This window comes from Thamnophis sirtalis, unplaced genomic scaffold (assembly GCF_051295495.1).
Source record: "Thamnophis sirtalis isolate CommonGarterSnake01/CBP01778 unplaced genomic scaffold, rThaSir2_p1.2 scaffold_6, whole genome shotgun sequence".
NCBI classification, from domain to species: domain Eukaryota; kingdom Metazoa; phylum Chordata; class Lepidosauria; order Squamata; family Natricidae; genus Thamnophis; species Thamnophis sirtalis.
Genome location: NW_028261386.1, coordinates 75,887,767 through 75,907,251, shown reverse-complemented (window position 1 = coordinate 75,907,251; position 19,485 = coordinate 75,887,767). Strand labels below are relative to the sequence as shown.

Below are 19,485 nucleotides of genomic sequence, written 5' to 3'. Positions count from 1 at the left end.
CAGCCCCCTGCTCAAGCAGGTAACCCTGTACTATTTAAGACAAATGGCTGTCCAGTCTGTTCTTTAAAACTCCCAGTGATGAAGCACCCACAACTTCTGAAGGCCAGCTGTTCCACTGGTTAATTGTCCTCACTGTTAGGAAGTTTCTCCTTAATTCCAGCTTGCTTCTCTCCTTGATTAGTTTCAATCCACTGTTTCTTGTCCTGCCCTCTGGTGCTTTGGAAAATAAATTGACCCCCTCCACTTTGTGGAAGCATTTCAAATACTGGAATGCTGCTGTCATGTCCCCCCTAGTCCTTCTTTTCTCTACACTAGCCAAACCCAAAATAAAATCCAGTTGCCTTTTGGAAAAAAAAAACACTTTTGGGACAACCAGGACCTAGATGACTGAGAATCTCCACAGACCTTAAGCAATATAAAGGTATTAGCTGTGCCCAAAAGTGTTTAAAATAAACTGGAATTAAGAAAAGGTTTTCACATTATTTCCCCTGAAAAATATTAGATAGGCATTTTCACAATCAGATTTACCATTATAAAAATATCTGAAAAACTCCATTCAGTATTCTGTATTTATTAACACTAAATAGACACCTAGAGCGATGCTGGAGGGCTAGTAACTCCGAATCCGACTGAACACAACTAAGAGCCTTTATTAGGACTTACTTATGGTGATAAGGGCAGCAAAATGTACTCATTTTTCCGCTCTTATTGCGTCCGCAGAATCTCGCCCGGCTGCCCTGTTTAGGATAACCCACTCCCTCCTGAAAGGGAGGGATGCGGGGGAACCCTTACAGGGAAGAGCTGAGGAATTCACCCAGTTTCTGTCGGACAAAGTCACTCAGATTCGGATGGACCTGGACTCTACTTGGACAGTGCCAGTAGAGATGCCGAGGGAGGGCCTTGATCAAATTTTGTGGAGTGAGTTCCAGCTTGTCACTCCTGAGGAAGTGGACAAGGCTATGTGAGCGATGAGTGTCGCCACCTGTTTGCTGGACCCGGGTCCCTCCTGGTTGGTCTCGACCAGCAGGGAGGTGACACGCGGCTGGCTCCAGAGGATCGCGAACACCTCTCTTCAGGAGGGATCTTTCCCGCAACCTTTGAAGGAAGCGGTGATGAGACCCCTTCTGAAGAAGACTTCCCAGGACCCAGCTGTCCTTAAAAACTATCCTCCAGTCTCCAACCTCCCTTTTTTAGGGAAGGTTGTTGAGAAGGTGGTGGCCTTCCAACTCCGACGGACCTTGGATGAAGCGGATTGTCTAGATCCCTTTCAGTCTGGTTTCAGGCCTGGTTACTGCACCGAAACCGCTTTGGTCGCGCTGACTGATGATCTCTGGCGAGCCAGGGATAGAGGACGTTCCTCTATCCTGGTGCTCCTTGACCTCTCAGCAGCCTTCGATACCATCAACCAGGGTATCCTTCTGCGGCGGCTAGAAGAGGTGGGAGTGGGAGGCACCGTTTTGCGGTGGTTCTCCTCTTACCTCTCTGGCAGGTTGCAGTCGGTGTTGGTTGGAGGACAGAGGTTGACCCCTAGGCCCCTTAAATTCGGGGTGCTGCAGGGCTCGGTCCTGTCCCCCCTCCTATTTAATATCTACATGAAGAGGCTGGGTGAGATCATTCACCAGCACGGGATTAAATACCATCAGTATGCGGACGATACCCAGTTGTATCTGTCCGCCTCGTGCCAATTCAGTGAAGCGTGGAAGTGATGTGCCAGTGCCTGGAAGCTGTCAGGGTCTGGATGGGAATGAACAAGCTTGCACTCAACCCTGACAAGACCGAGTGGCTATGGATGTTGCCCCCCAAGGATAGTCCAGATACTCCATCTCTAAGCCTGGGGGGTGAAATCTTACACCCCTCAGAGAGGGCCGCAACTTGGGTGTCCTCCTGGACCCACAGCTGACACTAGAACACCATTTGTCAGCTGTGACCAGGGGAGCTTTTGCCCAGGTTTGCCTGGTGCACCAATTGCGGCCCTACCTGGACTGGGAGGCACTTCAAGTGGTCACCCATGCCCTCGTCACCTCAAGACTTGACTACTGTAACACGTTCTACATGGGGCTGCCCCTGAAAAGTGTTTGGAGACTACAACTGGTCCAGAACACAGCCGCGCAAGCGATATTGGGTGTACCGAGATACACCCATGTTACACCCATCCTTCGCGAGCTGCACTGGCTCCCGATCGGTCTCCGAATGTGCTTCAAGGTGCTGGTTATCACCTTTAAAGCCCTACATGGCTTAGGACCTGGATATCTATGAGGCCGTCTTCTGCCACATACCTCCCAGCATCCGATAAGATCTCACAGGATGGGCCTTCTCCGGGTGCCATCGATTAGACAATGTCATCTGGGGGCACCTCAGAGGAGGGCCTTCTCTCCCGGCCCTATGGAACGATCTACCCCCAGAGACCCGGACACCCCCCACTCTCTCGGCCTTCCGAAAGTCTATTAAGACCTGGCTATTCCGGCAGGCCTGGGGCTGTTGACCTCTTGAATGAGGTCCAGCCCCACTAAGATTGAGTGCATGTTGTGTCTTTTTAACTTGCCTTGTCTTTCTATTTTTAAATATTTTAGTAGTCTTTTAAATTGTTTTTTATGTAAGCCGCCCAGAGTCCTTCGGGATTGGGCGGCATATAAATTTATTAAACATTAACATTAAATAACTTGCCTATCTAAAAAGTGTAACATACTTCTCTTAAGCAGTTGACATGGTTTCAATATTCTAGTTTCTAATTGTTCATCTTTTATTAATCCCAGGTAATCAGAGCTGGTAAGACAACATTCAACTTTTTAAAAGAAATTGGCATTGCTGTATCCCTTTTACTATATCAATATCTTATTTTTACAACTTCTCAGACTAATATTAATAAAAATAATGAGAAGTGATAAGTGATTTTCCAGTCTGTTTATTTGCAATCTTATTGCATTCCTATATTATACTTCATGCATTATGATCTTTTATGGAACTTTGCATAACTATTTGCATTTTACTACCAGTAGTACGAGACAGAGAAATACAGAGTCTGTGTTTGGACTACAGCAAAATAAAATGCACTTTTGGCAGTTGCGTAACCAATGGATCTAGTGAGGAATAAACTGATAACCTTATACCATGCATGTCAAATATTTGCTGGTATATGTTTAAAGTTGATTAAATGAAACTGATTTCTCATCCAAAAATGCTGAGATAAAGCCAAAGTAAAAAAAAAATTGATGCTTTGAGTCCTAGTGGCGGAGAAAACAGGGCTTCAGTTAAAAGAAAAAAAAGCCATTTAAAACTAGCCCCCACTGCTGCTCCGCTAAAAAGGCAGGAACCATGGTGAAGAGATGACAGGATTACTAACAATACTTGGTTCGCCATCACTAAAAGAAAAATTCAATGAAAAATTCAAAAAAATAAAATAAAAATTTAAATTTTAAAATATCTATGGAAGAAGCTAGGTCACAGAGAACCAAATCATACGTCTTGACAGCCGGATGACTGAGCAAAAAATTGGGGGGATCCCAGTAGAGTGGAGTTACCAAAAATATCAATGGCTCAGTCTCTAGGCAGAAGATGATAGCAATACCCAATTCTGGCAATTTCTCCCTATCACTATGGAAAATAAATAGATTTTAATAGATTTCTAATATGCCAGAATAATATGACTTGTTATCTTCTTTGGAAGCCAACTTACAACCATCAACATTCTATAGGCATTCAATATTCTAGCAACCAATATTAATGTTGACATGAATATATAAGTATTTGTATTAATATATCATGTGAATCTCTTTATATAGAATTAGAAAAGTCAAATATAAAGTAAAACATTTGCCTACTTAGTTATTAATCTTCTTCCATTCACATTGCAGAAGTGCTATATAGTATATTAGCTCAATGCAGTTACCTGTATGCCACAGACACATCTTGACCTTGAGTCTTATACATTAAAACAGATAGAATAAAGCCACATGCATGAAGAATGGCATATGAACAGAATGACACATTAAGCACGCTTCCTTTTTCATACCCCTCTCTATTAGCATTATTATTATATTAGCCTTGGTATTGAATGAGTTCGTGCATTTTTCTGATCTATACCACACAGACACAATTCCCCCTACTTCCTTCTTACGTAGACAGCATCATGTACAGTCTCAAAATTCTTATCATGTAGAAATTTCCTCATGATAAGTACAATTAAAGTTACATTCCGTTCATATGTTCACTTTTGGGGGTTTGGGAAGAGGAAAAAATAGCAAATAATTAAAAATAATATAAATGTAGAGTGCAAAAATCAAATATAAAAATAATGTAAGGTTCTAATTTTTTATGTGTTTCCTACATTGTTTTTGTTTATTTGTGTTATTGACTTTGCTAGGCTGGGAAAGGATTAAAAACATAACAATAAACTAGGAGCAATGAATAAGATTCATCAAGACATCAGGGGTAAAGGTGAGGAATAGACACAAATAATCACAGCGCTTCTGGGCAAAGCCAGGTCTTTTGAGACTGCTTTAAGGGCAATTGGGTCAAGGTCAAGGCTTATAGTTCTAGAAATTCTAGGCACCATTTTAGTCAATGGAATTTTCAGCACTTTTTACTAAGTTTTCCTCTTAACAATCCAAGGGACAACAATTTTCATGAAGAATGAACACTTCTATCCAAGATTTTAGTTCCATTACCATGTTCTATTTCATTGTTCATATTTGCCCAACACCATATTTAAGGCATAGGACTGTTATATAAGAACGAGTAGTTTGGAACTTGGTAGTTCTCTCCTCACCACTGAAACAATCTTCTTTCTATGAGGCTAAAACGATTAATCTGTTAGGCTTAATACAGAGTCTTGTTTTTTACTTTTTCTTTCTCACTTCCTAACAGTCTAGATATTGCATGTTCCCAAGCCAAATGCTAGCAAGAGAGTACAACTTTAACACTTTGTTCCCACAGTTCTATTTGCTGTGTTGGTGTCCAGGTAGTGTGTTCTATTGTGCCTTCAATTTAAATATAACTGTGTGTTCCTATACAAAATCCAGACTGTGGGAAGAGGAAAGCTCAATAATGAATATAACAGCTTTATCAGGACCCTAAACGAATACACCTGACACAAATGTTGTTGTTCCATATTCTGCACTATCTTTAGTAACTCAAAAAAGAACAAACATAACTATGCAAGACAATCCTGGCAATGTTTTTGATATTTTGGACTTGTCTTACATTTCCTTGATGTATGACTACAACTGAACCCAAATTTCTATTGTCAAGCAGTTGTTAAGTGAATTTCTTCCCATTTTAAGACCATTATTGCCATAGTTGTAAAATGAATAACTGCAGTTGTTAAGTTAGTAACATGGTTGTTAAGTGGATCTGGCTTCCCCATTGACTTTGCTCATCAGAAGGTCTCAAAAGATGATCATATGATCTCAGGACACTGCAACTATCATATGTCATAAATACATTTCATTTCATTTCAATTTATTTGTATGCCGCCCTTTTCCCTGAAAGGGACTCAGGGGGGCTCACAACTCAAGGTTGTGAGCCAAGCAACTGAATTTTGATCACATGACCACTGGGTCATAAGTGTGAAAAAAGGTCATAGTTACCTTTTTCAATGCTGTTGTAACTTCAAATGATCATTAAATGAATAGTTGTAAGTCAACAAATACCTGTATTTATATATAGGATAATGCAGTGCTGGTTTTTGTGGCCAGAGGTAATCTAGAATGGAAAACTGAAGAAGACTGAAGAACACTGGGAATCTATGTCAAGAGTTTATAATCCTATGAGAATCACCCAATGGGTGAAAGTTGTACCAGCTGTACTGCAGGCAGGAGCCTATAATAGGCAGTAGCAATATAGGAAGAAGTTGGAGGCAGATGATCACTTTAACAACAATGTCAAGGGCATCAAGAAGTTGTGAATGCTCCAATACTGGAAGTTCTTAAGAAGATGTTGGATAACCATTTGTCTGCCTTAGGTTTCCTGCCTAAGCAGTGGGTTGGACTAGAAGACCTCTAAGATTCCTTTCAACTCTGTTATTCTGTGATAATTCATACTGCATTGGAGAAGGAAAAAGGAAACTCCTCCTATATTTTATTAAGAAACCTAGAGGTAGTCATTGACTTATGACTGGATTTTTGTCAAGAAATATGGATTTACTTTAGTTTACTTTACTTTACTGTTATTGCACCTCGTACAATGAAATTAAATGCCATCTTCAGTGTACATTATAACTATAAAAATAAAACACAAACACACCCTTCACATTCTATACAATTGAACTGAAAACCTGATATTGCATTAATACAGTAGAATTCCTTCCCACCCCACTACCACCCCAAACAGAAGCAAAGACCATCATTTAAGGCAATGTTGTTACATCTCTCTTTTTGAATCCTGAGAGGCAAAAAGTGAATCTATCCACGGAGGGGAGGAGGATATTTATGTATATAACTTTACATATGTTTTCTCCTTAAGCATAGTCAAGAAATGACTGAATAGTCTAGCTTTGGCCTTCAATAACATTCTAACTAGGTTTCATGCTGTCTTCATAACCAGGCGGATTGGACTGGGAATTGTCATCAAACATAAATCTGGGGAAGGTTGCCAAAAATGTTATTAAATATTTCAATCAATTGGTCACAAGAAGCACATAATAATAATGATCCTCAATAACAGCACTGGGATGAAGGTCATGATATTAACACCATAGACCAAGGGTGTCCAACCTTTTGATCTTCAACTCCCATGGCTGTCTGGGGAATTCTGGGAACTGAAATCCATATGTTTGAAAGTTGCCAAGGATGAACACTCCTGCCGTAGACTAAGGAAGAAAAGATTGAGGCTCATACTGTTTGAGGAGAACCTTAAACTTATTTATTCTAATGCTGTGTTGAGGATACCACTAATTAACACTGTATAAATATTCTGCAGGGTTTTTTTTTTTTGAAAGAAAAAAGACTCCCAGTGGAATTAGATTATGGTGAACCACATAACAAATTATTTGGGGGCGGGGGAAGGAAAGAGTTTCAAAACCACTATCAAAGAGCTTTGAAGAATCGTTGCACTAAATAAGTCATGTGGGAAACAAAATGAATGCCATGAAGCCTAATGCAGCCTCCACACAAATCTGGAGCATTAAATTTTATATTAACATATAAATTATTCACAAAAATCTGTAACACTTCCTCATAAGGGTCAATGATAAATACTTGATGGAACATAAAAGCCATAGACATGCTTATAAATTAGTAAGTATGTTATGAATGGTATTATAAACCCTTAATAAATTGTAACAGTGTTAAATATTCATAACAGCTGTCATAGAGGACATCTGCACATCAATGTATCTATGATGTATCACAGGCATTGAAAGATAGATTCACACCACAGAACTAATATGGAAAATAAGCAATTGGTTTGGGGGTCTTTCAAGGTTATTTAGAAGAAAAAGAAAGATGTCCACCAATTGGTTAGAATTGTGTACAAAATGATGATGTAGAAATAGCATATGACCTAGAAATATTCTACATATTATGGAACTTCAAAAGCAGGATCTATTATTAGTCCAAATCCTAGATTTATGAGCTTAATTCTACAAATCCTATTGATTATTTGATTGTGTGCCCAGGCAATAGTGGTGATAATTTTCTGTTATTAATTTTATTAACCAGGACTTACAGCAAATAATTTCTTTTACCACAGTCAGAATCTTATTTTTGCTGTGAACACATCAGAGGTGGGTTGCTCCTGGTCTGGCTGAACTGGTAATGGCAGCGGCAGGAGACTCTGCCCACCCACCCGGATGCTTCTGCACATGCAGAGAAGAATCACATGTGTGAGAGAGTGCACGTTCATCGATAGTAAAATCGGTAGAAACCCACCATTGGAACACATGCATGTTTAAGTCAGTTGATACACCACTCTAAAAAGTCATCAGTGTTTATATGATTCTGTGAATGCTGAAAAATCAACCTCAAATCCACGGCACCTGTGGTCTGGTTCAGAAAAGAAAGAAAAGATGGGTGACAATTTCTCATAGACAATGGTCTACAGCAAGAGTCAGCAAACTTTTTCTGTAAAGGGCTGAATCCCAGCTTTCCATGGGCATGGCTAACAGGCCTGCTGGCCAAGGTTGATGTGATCCACCAACAAAGAGGCTGCTGATAAGTTGCTCCCCAACATGTACCTCTCCTAGCTCCATCCTTCACCCTGGAAGGTAGGATGAATTTCAGGCTTGGTGATCTGCTGCTGGTCACCTGCCCAGATATTCTTAGTTCACAGACCATGTAGATGGTGGGCCAGATTGGTCAACAGGCTGCAGTTTCCCAACTTCTTCTCTATTGTAATGCAAAACCCTTCTATGAGAGACCAAAAGGAACTGTTATCCCATAGAATGTTATTACCAGAAAGAAATATTGGGAATGGGGCATTTTTGGTTCATTCTTCTTCTTGCTTGTTTAGAAAATTTAAAATTCCTGCTGTTTTATCAGAAAGAATTGCAGGTTTATTCCTTTGAAACTATAGTGCAATGTTTATTTTTCCTTTAATCCGAAACTAGTTAGGAAAAAATAGGCACATTATATTTTAGAAAAGAATGAAATTCACACAGCTAAAATTACCCAGTCCTAACCTATTCCTGTCCTGGCTTCTTTGATTGGCTGATTTTGGGAAGTGATCAAAGCCCTTTTGAAAGTGGGTATTTGATAATTTTCACCCAGTCTGCAACTTCTAGTAAAGGAAAAAGTTTGTTGAGAGAGTGGTAGGGAATTTGAAATTAAAACAATTTCCCATTTTTAGATAGTATAAATCATTTTGTTCTTCTTCTGTGGCAGGCCATTCTAAGCTGACATTCTTCAAAAACTGGTTTTTGATAGAATATGTGTGTGTGTGTGTGTGTGTGTGCGCGCACGCGCACTTTTATTTGTGCTGATAAATAAATAAAGGGAGACTAGTATAGATCTATTTCAAGCTATTTAGCTCTCATCAGCTAGCCATACCCTTACTGGGATTTGAACCTGGGCTATATTACATACTAGGCAGACTTCTTAGCCATTAGGCCACAGGCTCTTATCCGTTATCAGCGAAGCCAGGGTGAAAGGTATCTATTAGATTTTTACAACCCCTGGTAAGCCCCAATTATGGGAGGAAGCTAACTGCTTCCATCATCTGTAAATTGGCTCGTCACAAGAGTCCATCACGACAGAAACCCAATGTTTTTTACTGTTGCCTTTGTTATATTTGTGTTTTTTTATTTGTGCTGATAAATAAATAAAGGGAGACTAGTATAGATCTATTTCAAGCTATTTAGCTCGCTTACCAGGGGTTGTAAAAATCTAATAGATACCTTTCACCCTGGCTTCGCTGATAACGGATAAGAGCCTCCCTCTCTCTCTCTCTCTCTCTATATATATATATATATATATATATATATAGAGAGAGAGAGAGAGAGAGAGAGAGAGAGAGAGAGAGAGAGAGAGAGAGAGAGAGATAGATAGATGGCATATAATCTAAGACTGTTCCTTTAGCTGTCGATATACCAACTCATAGGCATCTGTAACCATCCACAAGGCCTAAATCACAACATAGGCATCATCATACAAATTATGTACCTGTATGATACCAGTTCCATAACTAATTAGAGCCTTATCAATTATATCATGACATCATAATGCTTTTATTGTCACTTCCCCTCCTAACCTTCTTCCCTGCCCATTTCCCATGCCCAGACTCCTGCATTTTTGTGGATTTGGGGCATTCCTGATTCTAGGTCAGAAACATTACAATGGAATCTTCCCACTTATGTGCTGCTGTAATTTAAGACAATTCCTTGTCTACCTTTTGACTCAGGCTGAAACCATCCTGGTCTGTGAAACACTCATAAAACACTGAAAGCACCCAAGGCAGTTTAAGTGGCCCATTATCAAGCAGAATTACCAATTAGAACTGCTTCCATTCTTAAATAAAAGCACCATGCAAAATATTCCAGACTGCTGCTTGCCTGTTTGAAATTGGATTTGTCATTAATTGCACCTTCCATTACAGGTAGCCCTCGACTTATGGCCACAATTCAGCCCACAATTTATGTTGCTAAGCAAGACATTGTTACTTGAGTTTGTCCCATTTTAAGACCTTTCTTGCCACAGTTGTTAAGTGAATCACCACAGTTCTTCAGTGAATAACATGGTTGTTAAGCGAATCTGGCTTCATCACTTACTTTGCTTGTCAGAGGGTCACAAATGATAATTACATGATACTGCAACTATAATGAATACTTGCCAGTTGGCAGGTAGGAGTTGTAAATGTGAAAAATGATCATATGTCACTTTTTTCAGTGACATTGTAACCTTCAACGTTACTAAATGAATGTTTATAAATAAGGACTACCTGCATTGTTATATAGGAGGATGAAAATGCAAAAGGCTACCAAATTTATTCTTCCACATAAACAAAAAAATATATGATGGTATATGTAGTGGTCTTCTATTACCATTCCACCACAAACAATCCCAGTTAAGAAATGAGATGCAAATAAAATCTTGTCAAATTATGAGATATTTTAATCACTGGCAATTTAGTCAAGAATCTCCTGAAGAATTTCAGGCTTGATTCAAAACTACATTGATCTCTTTGGCAAGCGTATAAAAACTGAACGAAATGGGAAATGGGGCTCTTGTAATTATGAGGTTCCCAGCACTAGCATGGGCGGCAATAAATTACAAAATCTGCATTCCATTTGCTGAAATAGTCTCAATTTATCATTTTATTTTAAAGAGATTCCATTATGCTAATGTCTTACAAAAGCACTTTCTGGTTTTTCTAGAAGGTCAGCAGGGGACGCAAATTATGAGATTTAGAAGTATGTCAGAGAGGAGAACAAAAGTACTAAGTTTTAATAAAGAGTGACATAAACATGGCTACTTTCCACAATTATAGAAAAATATTTTTTGTAGGCATATCTATCTATCACTTGTCTCTTGTTAATAATAGAAGCTAGTTCATAAAAATGTGGTTTACTTTATAAAATATCATTTCCCACTACACAAAATTTAAGTGTGTGTGTGTGTGTGTGTGTGTGTGTGTGTGTGTGTGTGTGTGTGTGTGGCACTTTGCCCAGATACGCACATCTCAAGAATAATAAAATATTATGCCTTGGAATGGAAAATAGTTTGTCTCTAAGAGTTGAAAAGAAATATGGCTTCTAAATGTAGCATTTCAACTTTTTCCTAAAAAAGATAAATCTTGTACATCTTTCACTGCCAGAGGAAGAAATCAGAATCTATTTAAATGCATTTTTATATAAGATGACAATTCCTACAGTGTGGAACAATTGCTCAGTTAAAGTACTGCAGATAATGCTTATTATAGTTGCTTTGTTAAAAATAGAATTGGAATAGTATTAATAGAGCTATTTTTGAATCAAGTGTCATGCAAGATGCCATATACATGACAGTTTTAAAAACAACAATCTGTTTCTATTAATGCATTAAGGTTTTCAAAAAACAGCATATAACAGATATCCTCACGGAAAACAGTATATAAATTTTAAATTAGGAGATAAATGCACAGATTTTAAACTGTATGAAAATGAATGTATATATTTTAATTTAAATATTTAAATATCAAATTTAAAGGTAAATCAATCAGAATATAGGACAGATTTTTTTATTTTATTTTATGCCTTCAAGTCAATCTTGACTCCTGACAATCAAGTCACAGGACCAGTCACTGCAATTTTCTTGGCAACATTTCAGAAGTGACCTTGCCTTCTTCTTAAGGTTATGAAAGAATGACTGAATTAAGGTTCCCCGATTGGTTTTATGCCTAATGTGAACTAGAACTCAAGAGTTTTCCAATTTCCAACCTGGTGACTTAACCACTGCACCAAACTGGCTCTGCATGGAGCAGAAATTAGATAGCTTCAGCTATTAAAAGAACTATGTAAAAGCATCTGCTTCTTCACGTGTCCCCTTGTTTTGAAAAGCACAAAGTACCATTGATGAATGAAGAACATTTGAAACTGATACATTCTGAGCATGAGATGATTATTTCTGCTTAGAATGGACAACCTTAATCCTTCACTTCAAATCTCTCTCTCTCTCTCTGTCTATCTCTGTCTCTCTCTCTTCCCCCCGCGTGCGCGCACGCATGCACACACACAAACACAAAGGTATATGCGTCATATCCTCTTTGCCATGGTCTACTTGACTAGGCTTTATTCGTCTCAGTTCTTTAATGTTATTTTATTAGCTAAAAGGGAATCTTCTATTTTTTCTTGAAGAAGAAACAAAAAAAAAAATTCCCAAAGATTACTTTTTTATACTTACAGGCAGTAAATTTAATCTGTTCTGTATTGAACAAATTAATCTTTTTATTCAGAGATCAAATGATCTTTCGCTGATGGAAAAAAACTGCAATTTATCAACCTGTATCAAATTAATGTAAAGGAAAAAATGCACACCCTATATTTCTATTTCTTGTGGCCACTATCTTGGAGAAAAACAACATGTGATTTATGAAAAAATGCTTATCACTACACCTACAGCTTGATAAAACTTCAAAAAACGACCCTATGTAATATGAGTACTGAAGAAAATCCACCGAGTTCCTGAAATGATTATTTCAGACCAATGAGCTTGGATGAATGCTGATTTAATTGTAATCTAGCATGTTCTTTTAATCCATCAAATGTTGCTTAATCCATGAAAGATTAGTACAAACAAGCAAGTTCTTCATTTGAAATGTTTATTCTAACATTAAAAAAATAAATCTCTCTGTACTGAACTTAAGGATTAATTTTGATACAAGAGGATACATTTCTAGGCATCCTGTTTTCAATGAAGGAGGATGAAAACAGTCACACACAGAAACAAGTGTGCTGTTGGTATACATGATTCATTTCTTGAGCATTTACAGCTGCTCCCACTGCACTATTTCACAACAGAAGTGCATGCTTTACCGGAGGCCCTTTAGATGGGTCAGTGCTCCCATTTTGATGGAGTTCTCAAGAAATAAAAATCTACTTCCTCCTTCCCCCAACAAAATAAAACCTACAGATTATTTCAGATCTTGAATATTCAGATCAATGCAATATTAAAAATCAGTAAGAGGAAATAAGCATCATATTGTTTCTTGACCTGAAAGTAATTTGACAGTGTAAATTTGGACATGTGACAAGCAATACAGTAATTTGGGTTGCTTCTTTGCCTTAGGCAAAAGGAGTCAGAACAATTTTTTTTTGTAGATGCGCAATAACTAAACAAATTTAATTTTGTAAGAATCTTTATTCTTGTAATTCTAGGAAGGTACTGCCAAGAATGCTCTCTATCTAGCTTAAAGGACTCAGCGGTACTCAGTTCCAATTTGAAGTTCCTATTAGAAGCTATGTGTAATTTTTAAAAAAATCATCAGACATTGCTAATAACCTATTCATGTTAAGAAATGAGTACATATCTGCAGTTCTGATATGACTAGGATAACTCCTACAAAATAGATACATTTATTGTTATATTTAGAATAATAAATAATCAGCTGGATGAGAGTTAAAATAGGTGTGGAAGTATTTGTTCATGTTCATTTCTTCTAATGTTGATATCTAATATTTTCAATTATGTTCTTCCCCTGATATATAAATTGAGCAACTCAATTTGAAAACAGCAGCCAAACGTTACATGCAGCTCTTGTTTGAACAAATTGCTCACTAAGACCTATATGGAACACTGCAATGAGGTTGCAAATACAGATCAGTGCTATTTGGACACTCAAAAGAATCTCAGTATAGATATTGCTTTAAATATCACTGTTCTTCTTCTTCTGGGTTGAGTGATATAACTCTTGAGACCTTCTTAAGTCCTAATTTCTAAAACTTTGCTTTTTACGGACATCTCAAATAAATCAAAGAAATTATCCATACATTTTCCAGATACCAGTGCTTTCCACATATCACCTGTGTAGCTATCAAGAAGATTCAGCTAAACTTCTTTTGCTCTGTCTAAAATATTTTCTTCTACTTTCAGAATTTAGAGGACTTTAGAATTTAACAAGAGATAAAGAATATCTTGTGTTCTGACCACCACCACCCCCGACCTGCAAATCACGCAGAAACAGGATTGGCTGTTTGCCACTCTTTAATCATGGAGTTATCGACTCCTTTGACTGAAGGCCCAGACAAGACTCACATGCAAGAATAGTTGGCAGCAACCCAAAATCCAACAGGCACAGATACAAGACAGACAGAGTATTCCAATACTGTTTCAAATGGTTGTGTCCTGCAAATGACCCCTCCCAACTTCTCCATTTATATACTCTCTTGGGAGGGGCCAAGCCACAACCACCTGGGCTTAATTATCATCTCTGAGTCTGCCTCAGGAGCTGCTGCTTCCGTTTCTCCGCCCTTCTTAATCTTGCGTCAGGGACAAACTGCCTTGAATCCTCCCCATTGCTCCATGCTTCAGGCACCTCCTGGTGGCCAACCAGCCTCTCTGGTCCCTGCTCGGAGTCTGAACCCTGCCCAGGGTCCTCCACATCTTCCCTGGCAGACTCATATGGTTCCTCGCTATCCGAGTCCATCAGCAGCTCAACCGGATCCTGCTGGGCCACAACAATCTTCTACTAAAACTGAATGGTTATATCTCTATTTTTTTTAAAAAAAATTAAATATTAAAATGAAATTAGAGAAAATAGTTTGTTTCTTGGTTGACAACAAGAATTAAACAAAAAAAATTAAATATGTATGTATATGTATCTATTTTGAATTACTGACTCCCAAATGGATTTTGAGTATTATACAATTCTAACAGATAATTCAGGTAAACGTGGAACCATCACAGAATGTGTTGGTTAAAAAGGAAAATAACTACACTAAAGGAATTTTGAAAATACTGTGTCTAAATTTTTATAACTCTCCAGAAAAGATCACATTTCAGCAATAACAGAACCAAGTCTCAATAATGTTGACAGGTACAATATTGTCAGCTAACAAATGTTGCATATTTGTATTTCAGCCTCTGCTGCAAATACATTGCATGCCATTTGTGTGATGATGTCATCAGGCATGTGTCACCATTTTTCCCATCATGGACATGGATGCCATGAATTTGCAGCTACACAGAAAGCTTTACAAGAAAGAAAGAAAAATGTGAATGTGTCTATTTTGAATGGGAAAATTCATGTTGTTCAGCTGATCTTTAATAACTTACCTGATGGAATAGGAATTCTGTTGTCCAAAATCACAGCTAGTCCCAATGAGTCAGAAGGTAAAAGGTTTGTACTAAGATCCACGCGAGTGAGACTTGTGGGTTCTTTTCCATCACTTGAGAGGAGGATCCTGGGGTTTTCATTCTCTCTCTTCTGCCGATTCTGAATAATATGAACAATACTTTGCTGGGATAGATCACAGTTCTGGAGGGGAGAAAAGTCAATTTCCCATACATGTTAGTTTGAAATCTTCATTATCATCTCATCTAATTTACACTTCTCAAATATACTTAATATGGAGTGAGTGGCCAATGGTCAGAATGTCTGATGACAACTCTAAGGGTAATGAATGAAGAAAAAGTGACCAACATAAATGGCCAAAAAGGGCATTACTTCCTTCACCAACAAGTCAAAAAAATTGAACATTTCTATACCTGAAACAAAAACCATCAAAACCAACCAACCTTGATAAATTGTTTTACAAAAAGATGGCAAAGATTGATTCATTGAACCTAGTGTTTCAAAAGTATCACTGGAAAGTGAACTGCAACATTTTATATGGTCCCACTGGGCTACTTTATTCAAAAATTATGTTTTTAAATAATAATTCTTCTCCTCCTCCTCCCCCCTCCTCCTCCTCCTCTTCCTCCTCCTCCTCTTCTTGAACCTCAAAATGTAGACATTATGTTTACCTCTAGGTGAGAGCCAGCACTTTGAATTGGATTACTATGGCAGGCAGTGTGGTGACTATAAGATGGGCATGATACTAGCACTAATAGTGTTTCCTGACTAGCCATGTGGCCCTATATGAGGAAGAGGGAAATAGGGTGAAGAAGCAGAAAAAGGGTGAACAGATATAGTCTAGGGCCGGGATGGTGAACCTATGGCACGTGAGGCATTGCCCTGTCAGCTGGCCAGCACGCATGTGTGCGCTGGCGAGCTGAGTTCAGCCTTTTTTAAAGCCATTTTTCGCCCTCCCCAGGCTCCCGAGGCTTTATAGGAGCATGGGGAGGGTGAAAAGAGCCCCCCCATTGCTCCCCCGGAGGCCCTCCAAAGGCTTCAGGAGTTTCCCTGAAGCCTCCGGAGTGCAAAAAAACGGCCCTATAGGCAAACACGAAGTTCGGGAATGGACTTCCAGTTTGTTGGTAGGGTTGGTTTAAGCCCTCTAGAGGCTTCAAGAGGCTTCCCTAAAGCCTCCGGAAGACTGAAAGGGACCCTACGAGCAAACTGGAAGTAACTTCTGGTTACAGTTTTCTCGTAGGGTACTTTTTAGTCCTCCGGAGGCTTCAGGGAAGCCTCCTGAAGGTCCCTGAAGCATCTGGGGCGCCTGTTTTTGCCTTCCCCAGGCTTCTATAAAGCTTCTGGAGCCTGGGGAGGGCAAAAAAAGCATGGAAAAATGGGGGGAGCACCTCTCATGCACATATGCCCACTGGGGGGGGTCGCACATTGCATTATGGATGTGGCACGCCCAGCACGACCCCCCTGTGCTTCCCCCCATGGCAAGCGAGCAAAAAAAAAGGATTGGTCTAGGGAATGGTCAGATAAAAGAGACTGCCCTAACTTTAGAGGCTATTAAAGGAAGCAGCGGGAGATTTGTACTTTCAGACTTAGAAAATTATAATAAAGTGGAATTAGCTCATTAGTTCTCCCAAAGGTTAACCTATCAAAAAACAAGAATGTCCAGTTGCCTCTTGAAAAAGCACTTTTGGCACAACAACGACCTGAGAATCTCCATAGACAGTCATCTGGTTGTGTTTCCTGCCTGATCTACCTGGGAAGGTTGACATCAATACTGCACATTTGGGTTCCCTTTGCCCCATTTCTCAAGGTGTTTGTCACATACTACATTCTCCATTCATTCTGTGTCTAGCAGCCACTTTCCAAATCCCATCCATTTCTAGAGGGCTTTTGCAACAGTTCCTTGTGAATGCAATGATTCTCAGAGTTTTTTCCCCTGAAATTAGTCTGAGAATTATAGGGTGTCTCAAAAAAATATTTGAATAAACTGTCCATTAGTTCTTCAGACTAAGTGTCCTTTAATGTTAAAGATATGCATTCATAATAACTTTTATCGAGAATCCATTATTGCATAATTAGAAAAGTCAACATTTCCTGTAAAAATTGCACACAAAATCGAGTTTTGTTAGTATTTGATAACACAGTTGTAATTCAAATGGCTTCATTTTCTGTGATAACAAGAGAAATCATATTCAAGTAGAAGGACAAATCTTGTCTGTTTGGTATGTATGCTGTGGATTACTGCTTTGAAACCATTTTGGACATATAATTAGAGAAGTGACATATAGAGAAAATGTTTTATGCAATTTAACACAAAATGTTAAATAATCAATGATGGATTCCAAATTTATCTTACTTATTTGTTGGTGCACAGAGGGAAATATGTCTGCCAGTACTGGTTAAATAAATCAATTTTTATTTTAATCAATCAATTTTACTGGTTAAATAAAAATAGAACATGGTAAATGTATTATATATAATATGGTAAGGTATACATTATACAAGGTAAATGTGTAATAATTAAGGTGACCAGACATCCCGATTTCAGTGGGACAGTCACGATTTCTAACAATTTGTCCCGTGTCCCGGGGCATTTTTAAAAAGTCCCGATTCTCTGGCTTCATGTTGAAAGCCCAGTGGATTTGCTTAAGAAATCCTAACCAGGGCAAGACAAAAGACACTCTGTCTAATCCATCTCTCTGTCTCAATACTTTCTTTGAAGATACAATTAAAATGTTAAAGCAAGAAAACGGACCCCCCCCCCCCCCCGCCCTTTTACCACATTTTATAAGAAAAAATGACCCAGTACCATAGAGCTCCAGGAAATACATTGGCTAGAGTAGTAGTGAGTGTTCCTTCCTGGAGGGGCACGGAGGTTGGAGGTCGGCTTGTGTGGGAAAAATGGTGAAATATTTTTCTTTGAAAAATATTTCCCTGGGACTAATTTCACCATTTTAATTTGCTCAGTTGTTTGTATTAACATCTACATCATTCTGGATTGACTTGGAGTGCCTGCCTGCTGGTAAATGAGCTGGGTTTTTTTCTTTTATTTTTTAATGTATTTTAAAATAGTATTTTATTTATTGTGCATAGGATTTTTTAAAATAGTTTTATTCTCTGTGGATTTTTTTAAAAATTGTCTTAGACTATTTAAAAAAAGATTCTATCCAAAATAAATTGAAGTGAAACAATTTTTAAAAATTCTATGCACAATACTTTGAAATATATTGTGCATAGAAAGAATAGTTTGAAATGTTTTACTTCAATTTATTCTGTGTGGATTCTTTTTTTAAATTGTCTTAGGCTATTTAAAAAAAGATTCTATCCAAAATACAAAATACCAGCTGCAATTATTCACTTAAGAACTGTGGCAAGAAAGGTGGTATAATGGGCTTAGTGACCAAAGTTACAATGGCATTAAAAAAAGTGACTGACCATTTTTCACACTTAGCGACCATTTTCACACTTAGCGACAATTGCAGAATCCTCATGGTCACGCGATTAAAATTTTGATGTTTGGCAACAGATTCGTATTTATGGTGGTTTCAGTGTCCTGGGGTCATATAATCACCTTTTGACAAAGTCAAATGGGGAAACCAGATTCACTTATGCTACTAACTTATCAGCTGCAGTTATTCACTTAAGAACTGTGGCAAGAAAGGTGGTATAATGGCTTAGTGACCAAAGTTACAATGGCATTGAAAAAAGTGACTGATGACAATTTTTCACACTTAGCAACCATTTTCACACTTAGCGACCATTGCAGCATCCTCATGGTCACGCGATCAAAATTTTGATGTTTGGCAACAGATTTGTATTTATGATGGTTTCAGTGTCCTGGGGTCATATAATCACCTTTTGACAAAGTCAAATGGGGAAACCAGATTCACTTATGTTACTAACTTATCAGCTGCAGTTATTCACTTAAGAACTGTGGCAAGAAAGGTGGTATAATGGGCTTAGTGACCAAAGTTACAATGGCATTGAAAAAAATGACTGATGAGCATTTTTCACACTTAGCGACCATTGCAGCATCCTCATGGTGACGTGATCAAAATTTTGATCTTTGGCAACAGTTACAATTTATATTTGTAAATTGTAGTTATGGTGAACAATGTTCCCTCTAATTTTTTTTCAGTGTGTGCGGAAAAGTATAGTGTTCGAGCAGCACATTTTCATGCCTGAGCACCTGATTTTTTTTTAGCCATAATTGCCATCAGAGCAGATGTTGGGAGGGGGGCAAGGAGGAAAAGGGGCCCCTCCCTCTCCCTCAGACCCCCAGGAAGGAAG

General features: G+C 38.4%; 1 protein-coding gene across 1 annotated transcript in view; it reads right to left on the bottom strand.

Moving 5' to 3' along the window:
• PRKN (parkin RBR E3 ubiquitin protein ligase) overlaps positions 1-19,485 on the bottom strand; it is a 785,743-nt gene that overhangs the window by 512,979 nt on the left and 253,279 nt on the right. Inside the window, exon 3 of the mRNA XM_014068674.2 lies at positions 15,180-15,381. Within this exon, the coding sequence (XP_013924149.2) occupies positions 15,180-15,381 (202 nt within the window). The remainder of the gene's footprint in view (positions 1-15,179; positions 15,382-19,485) is intronic.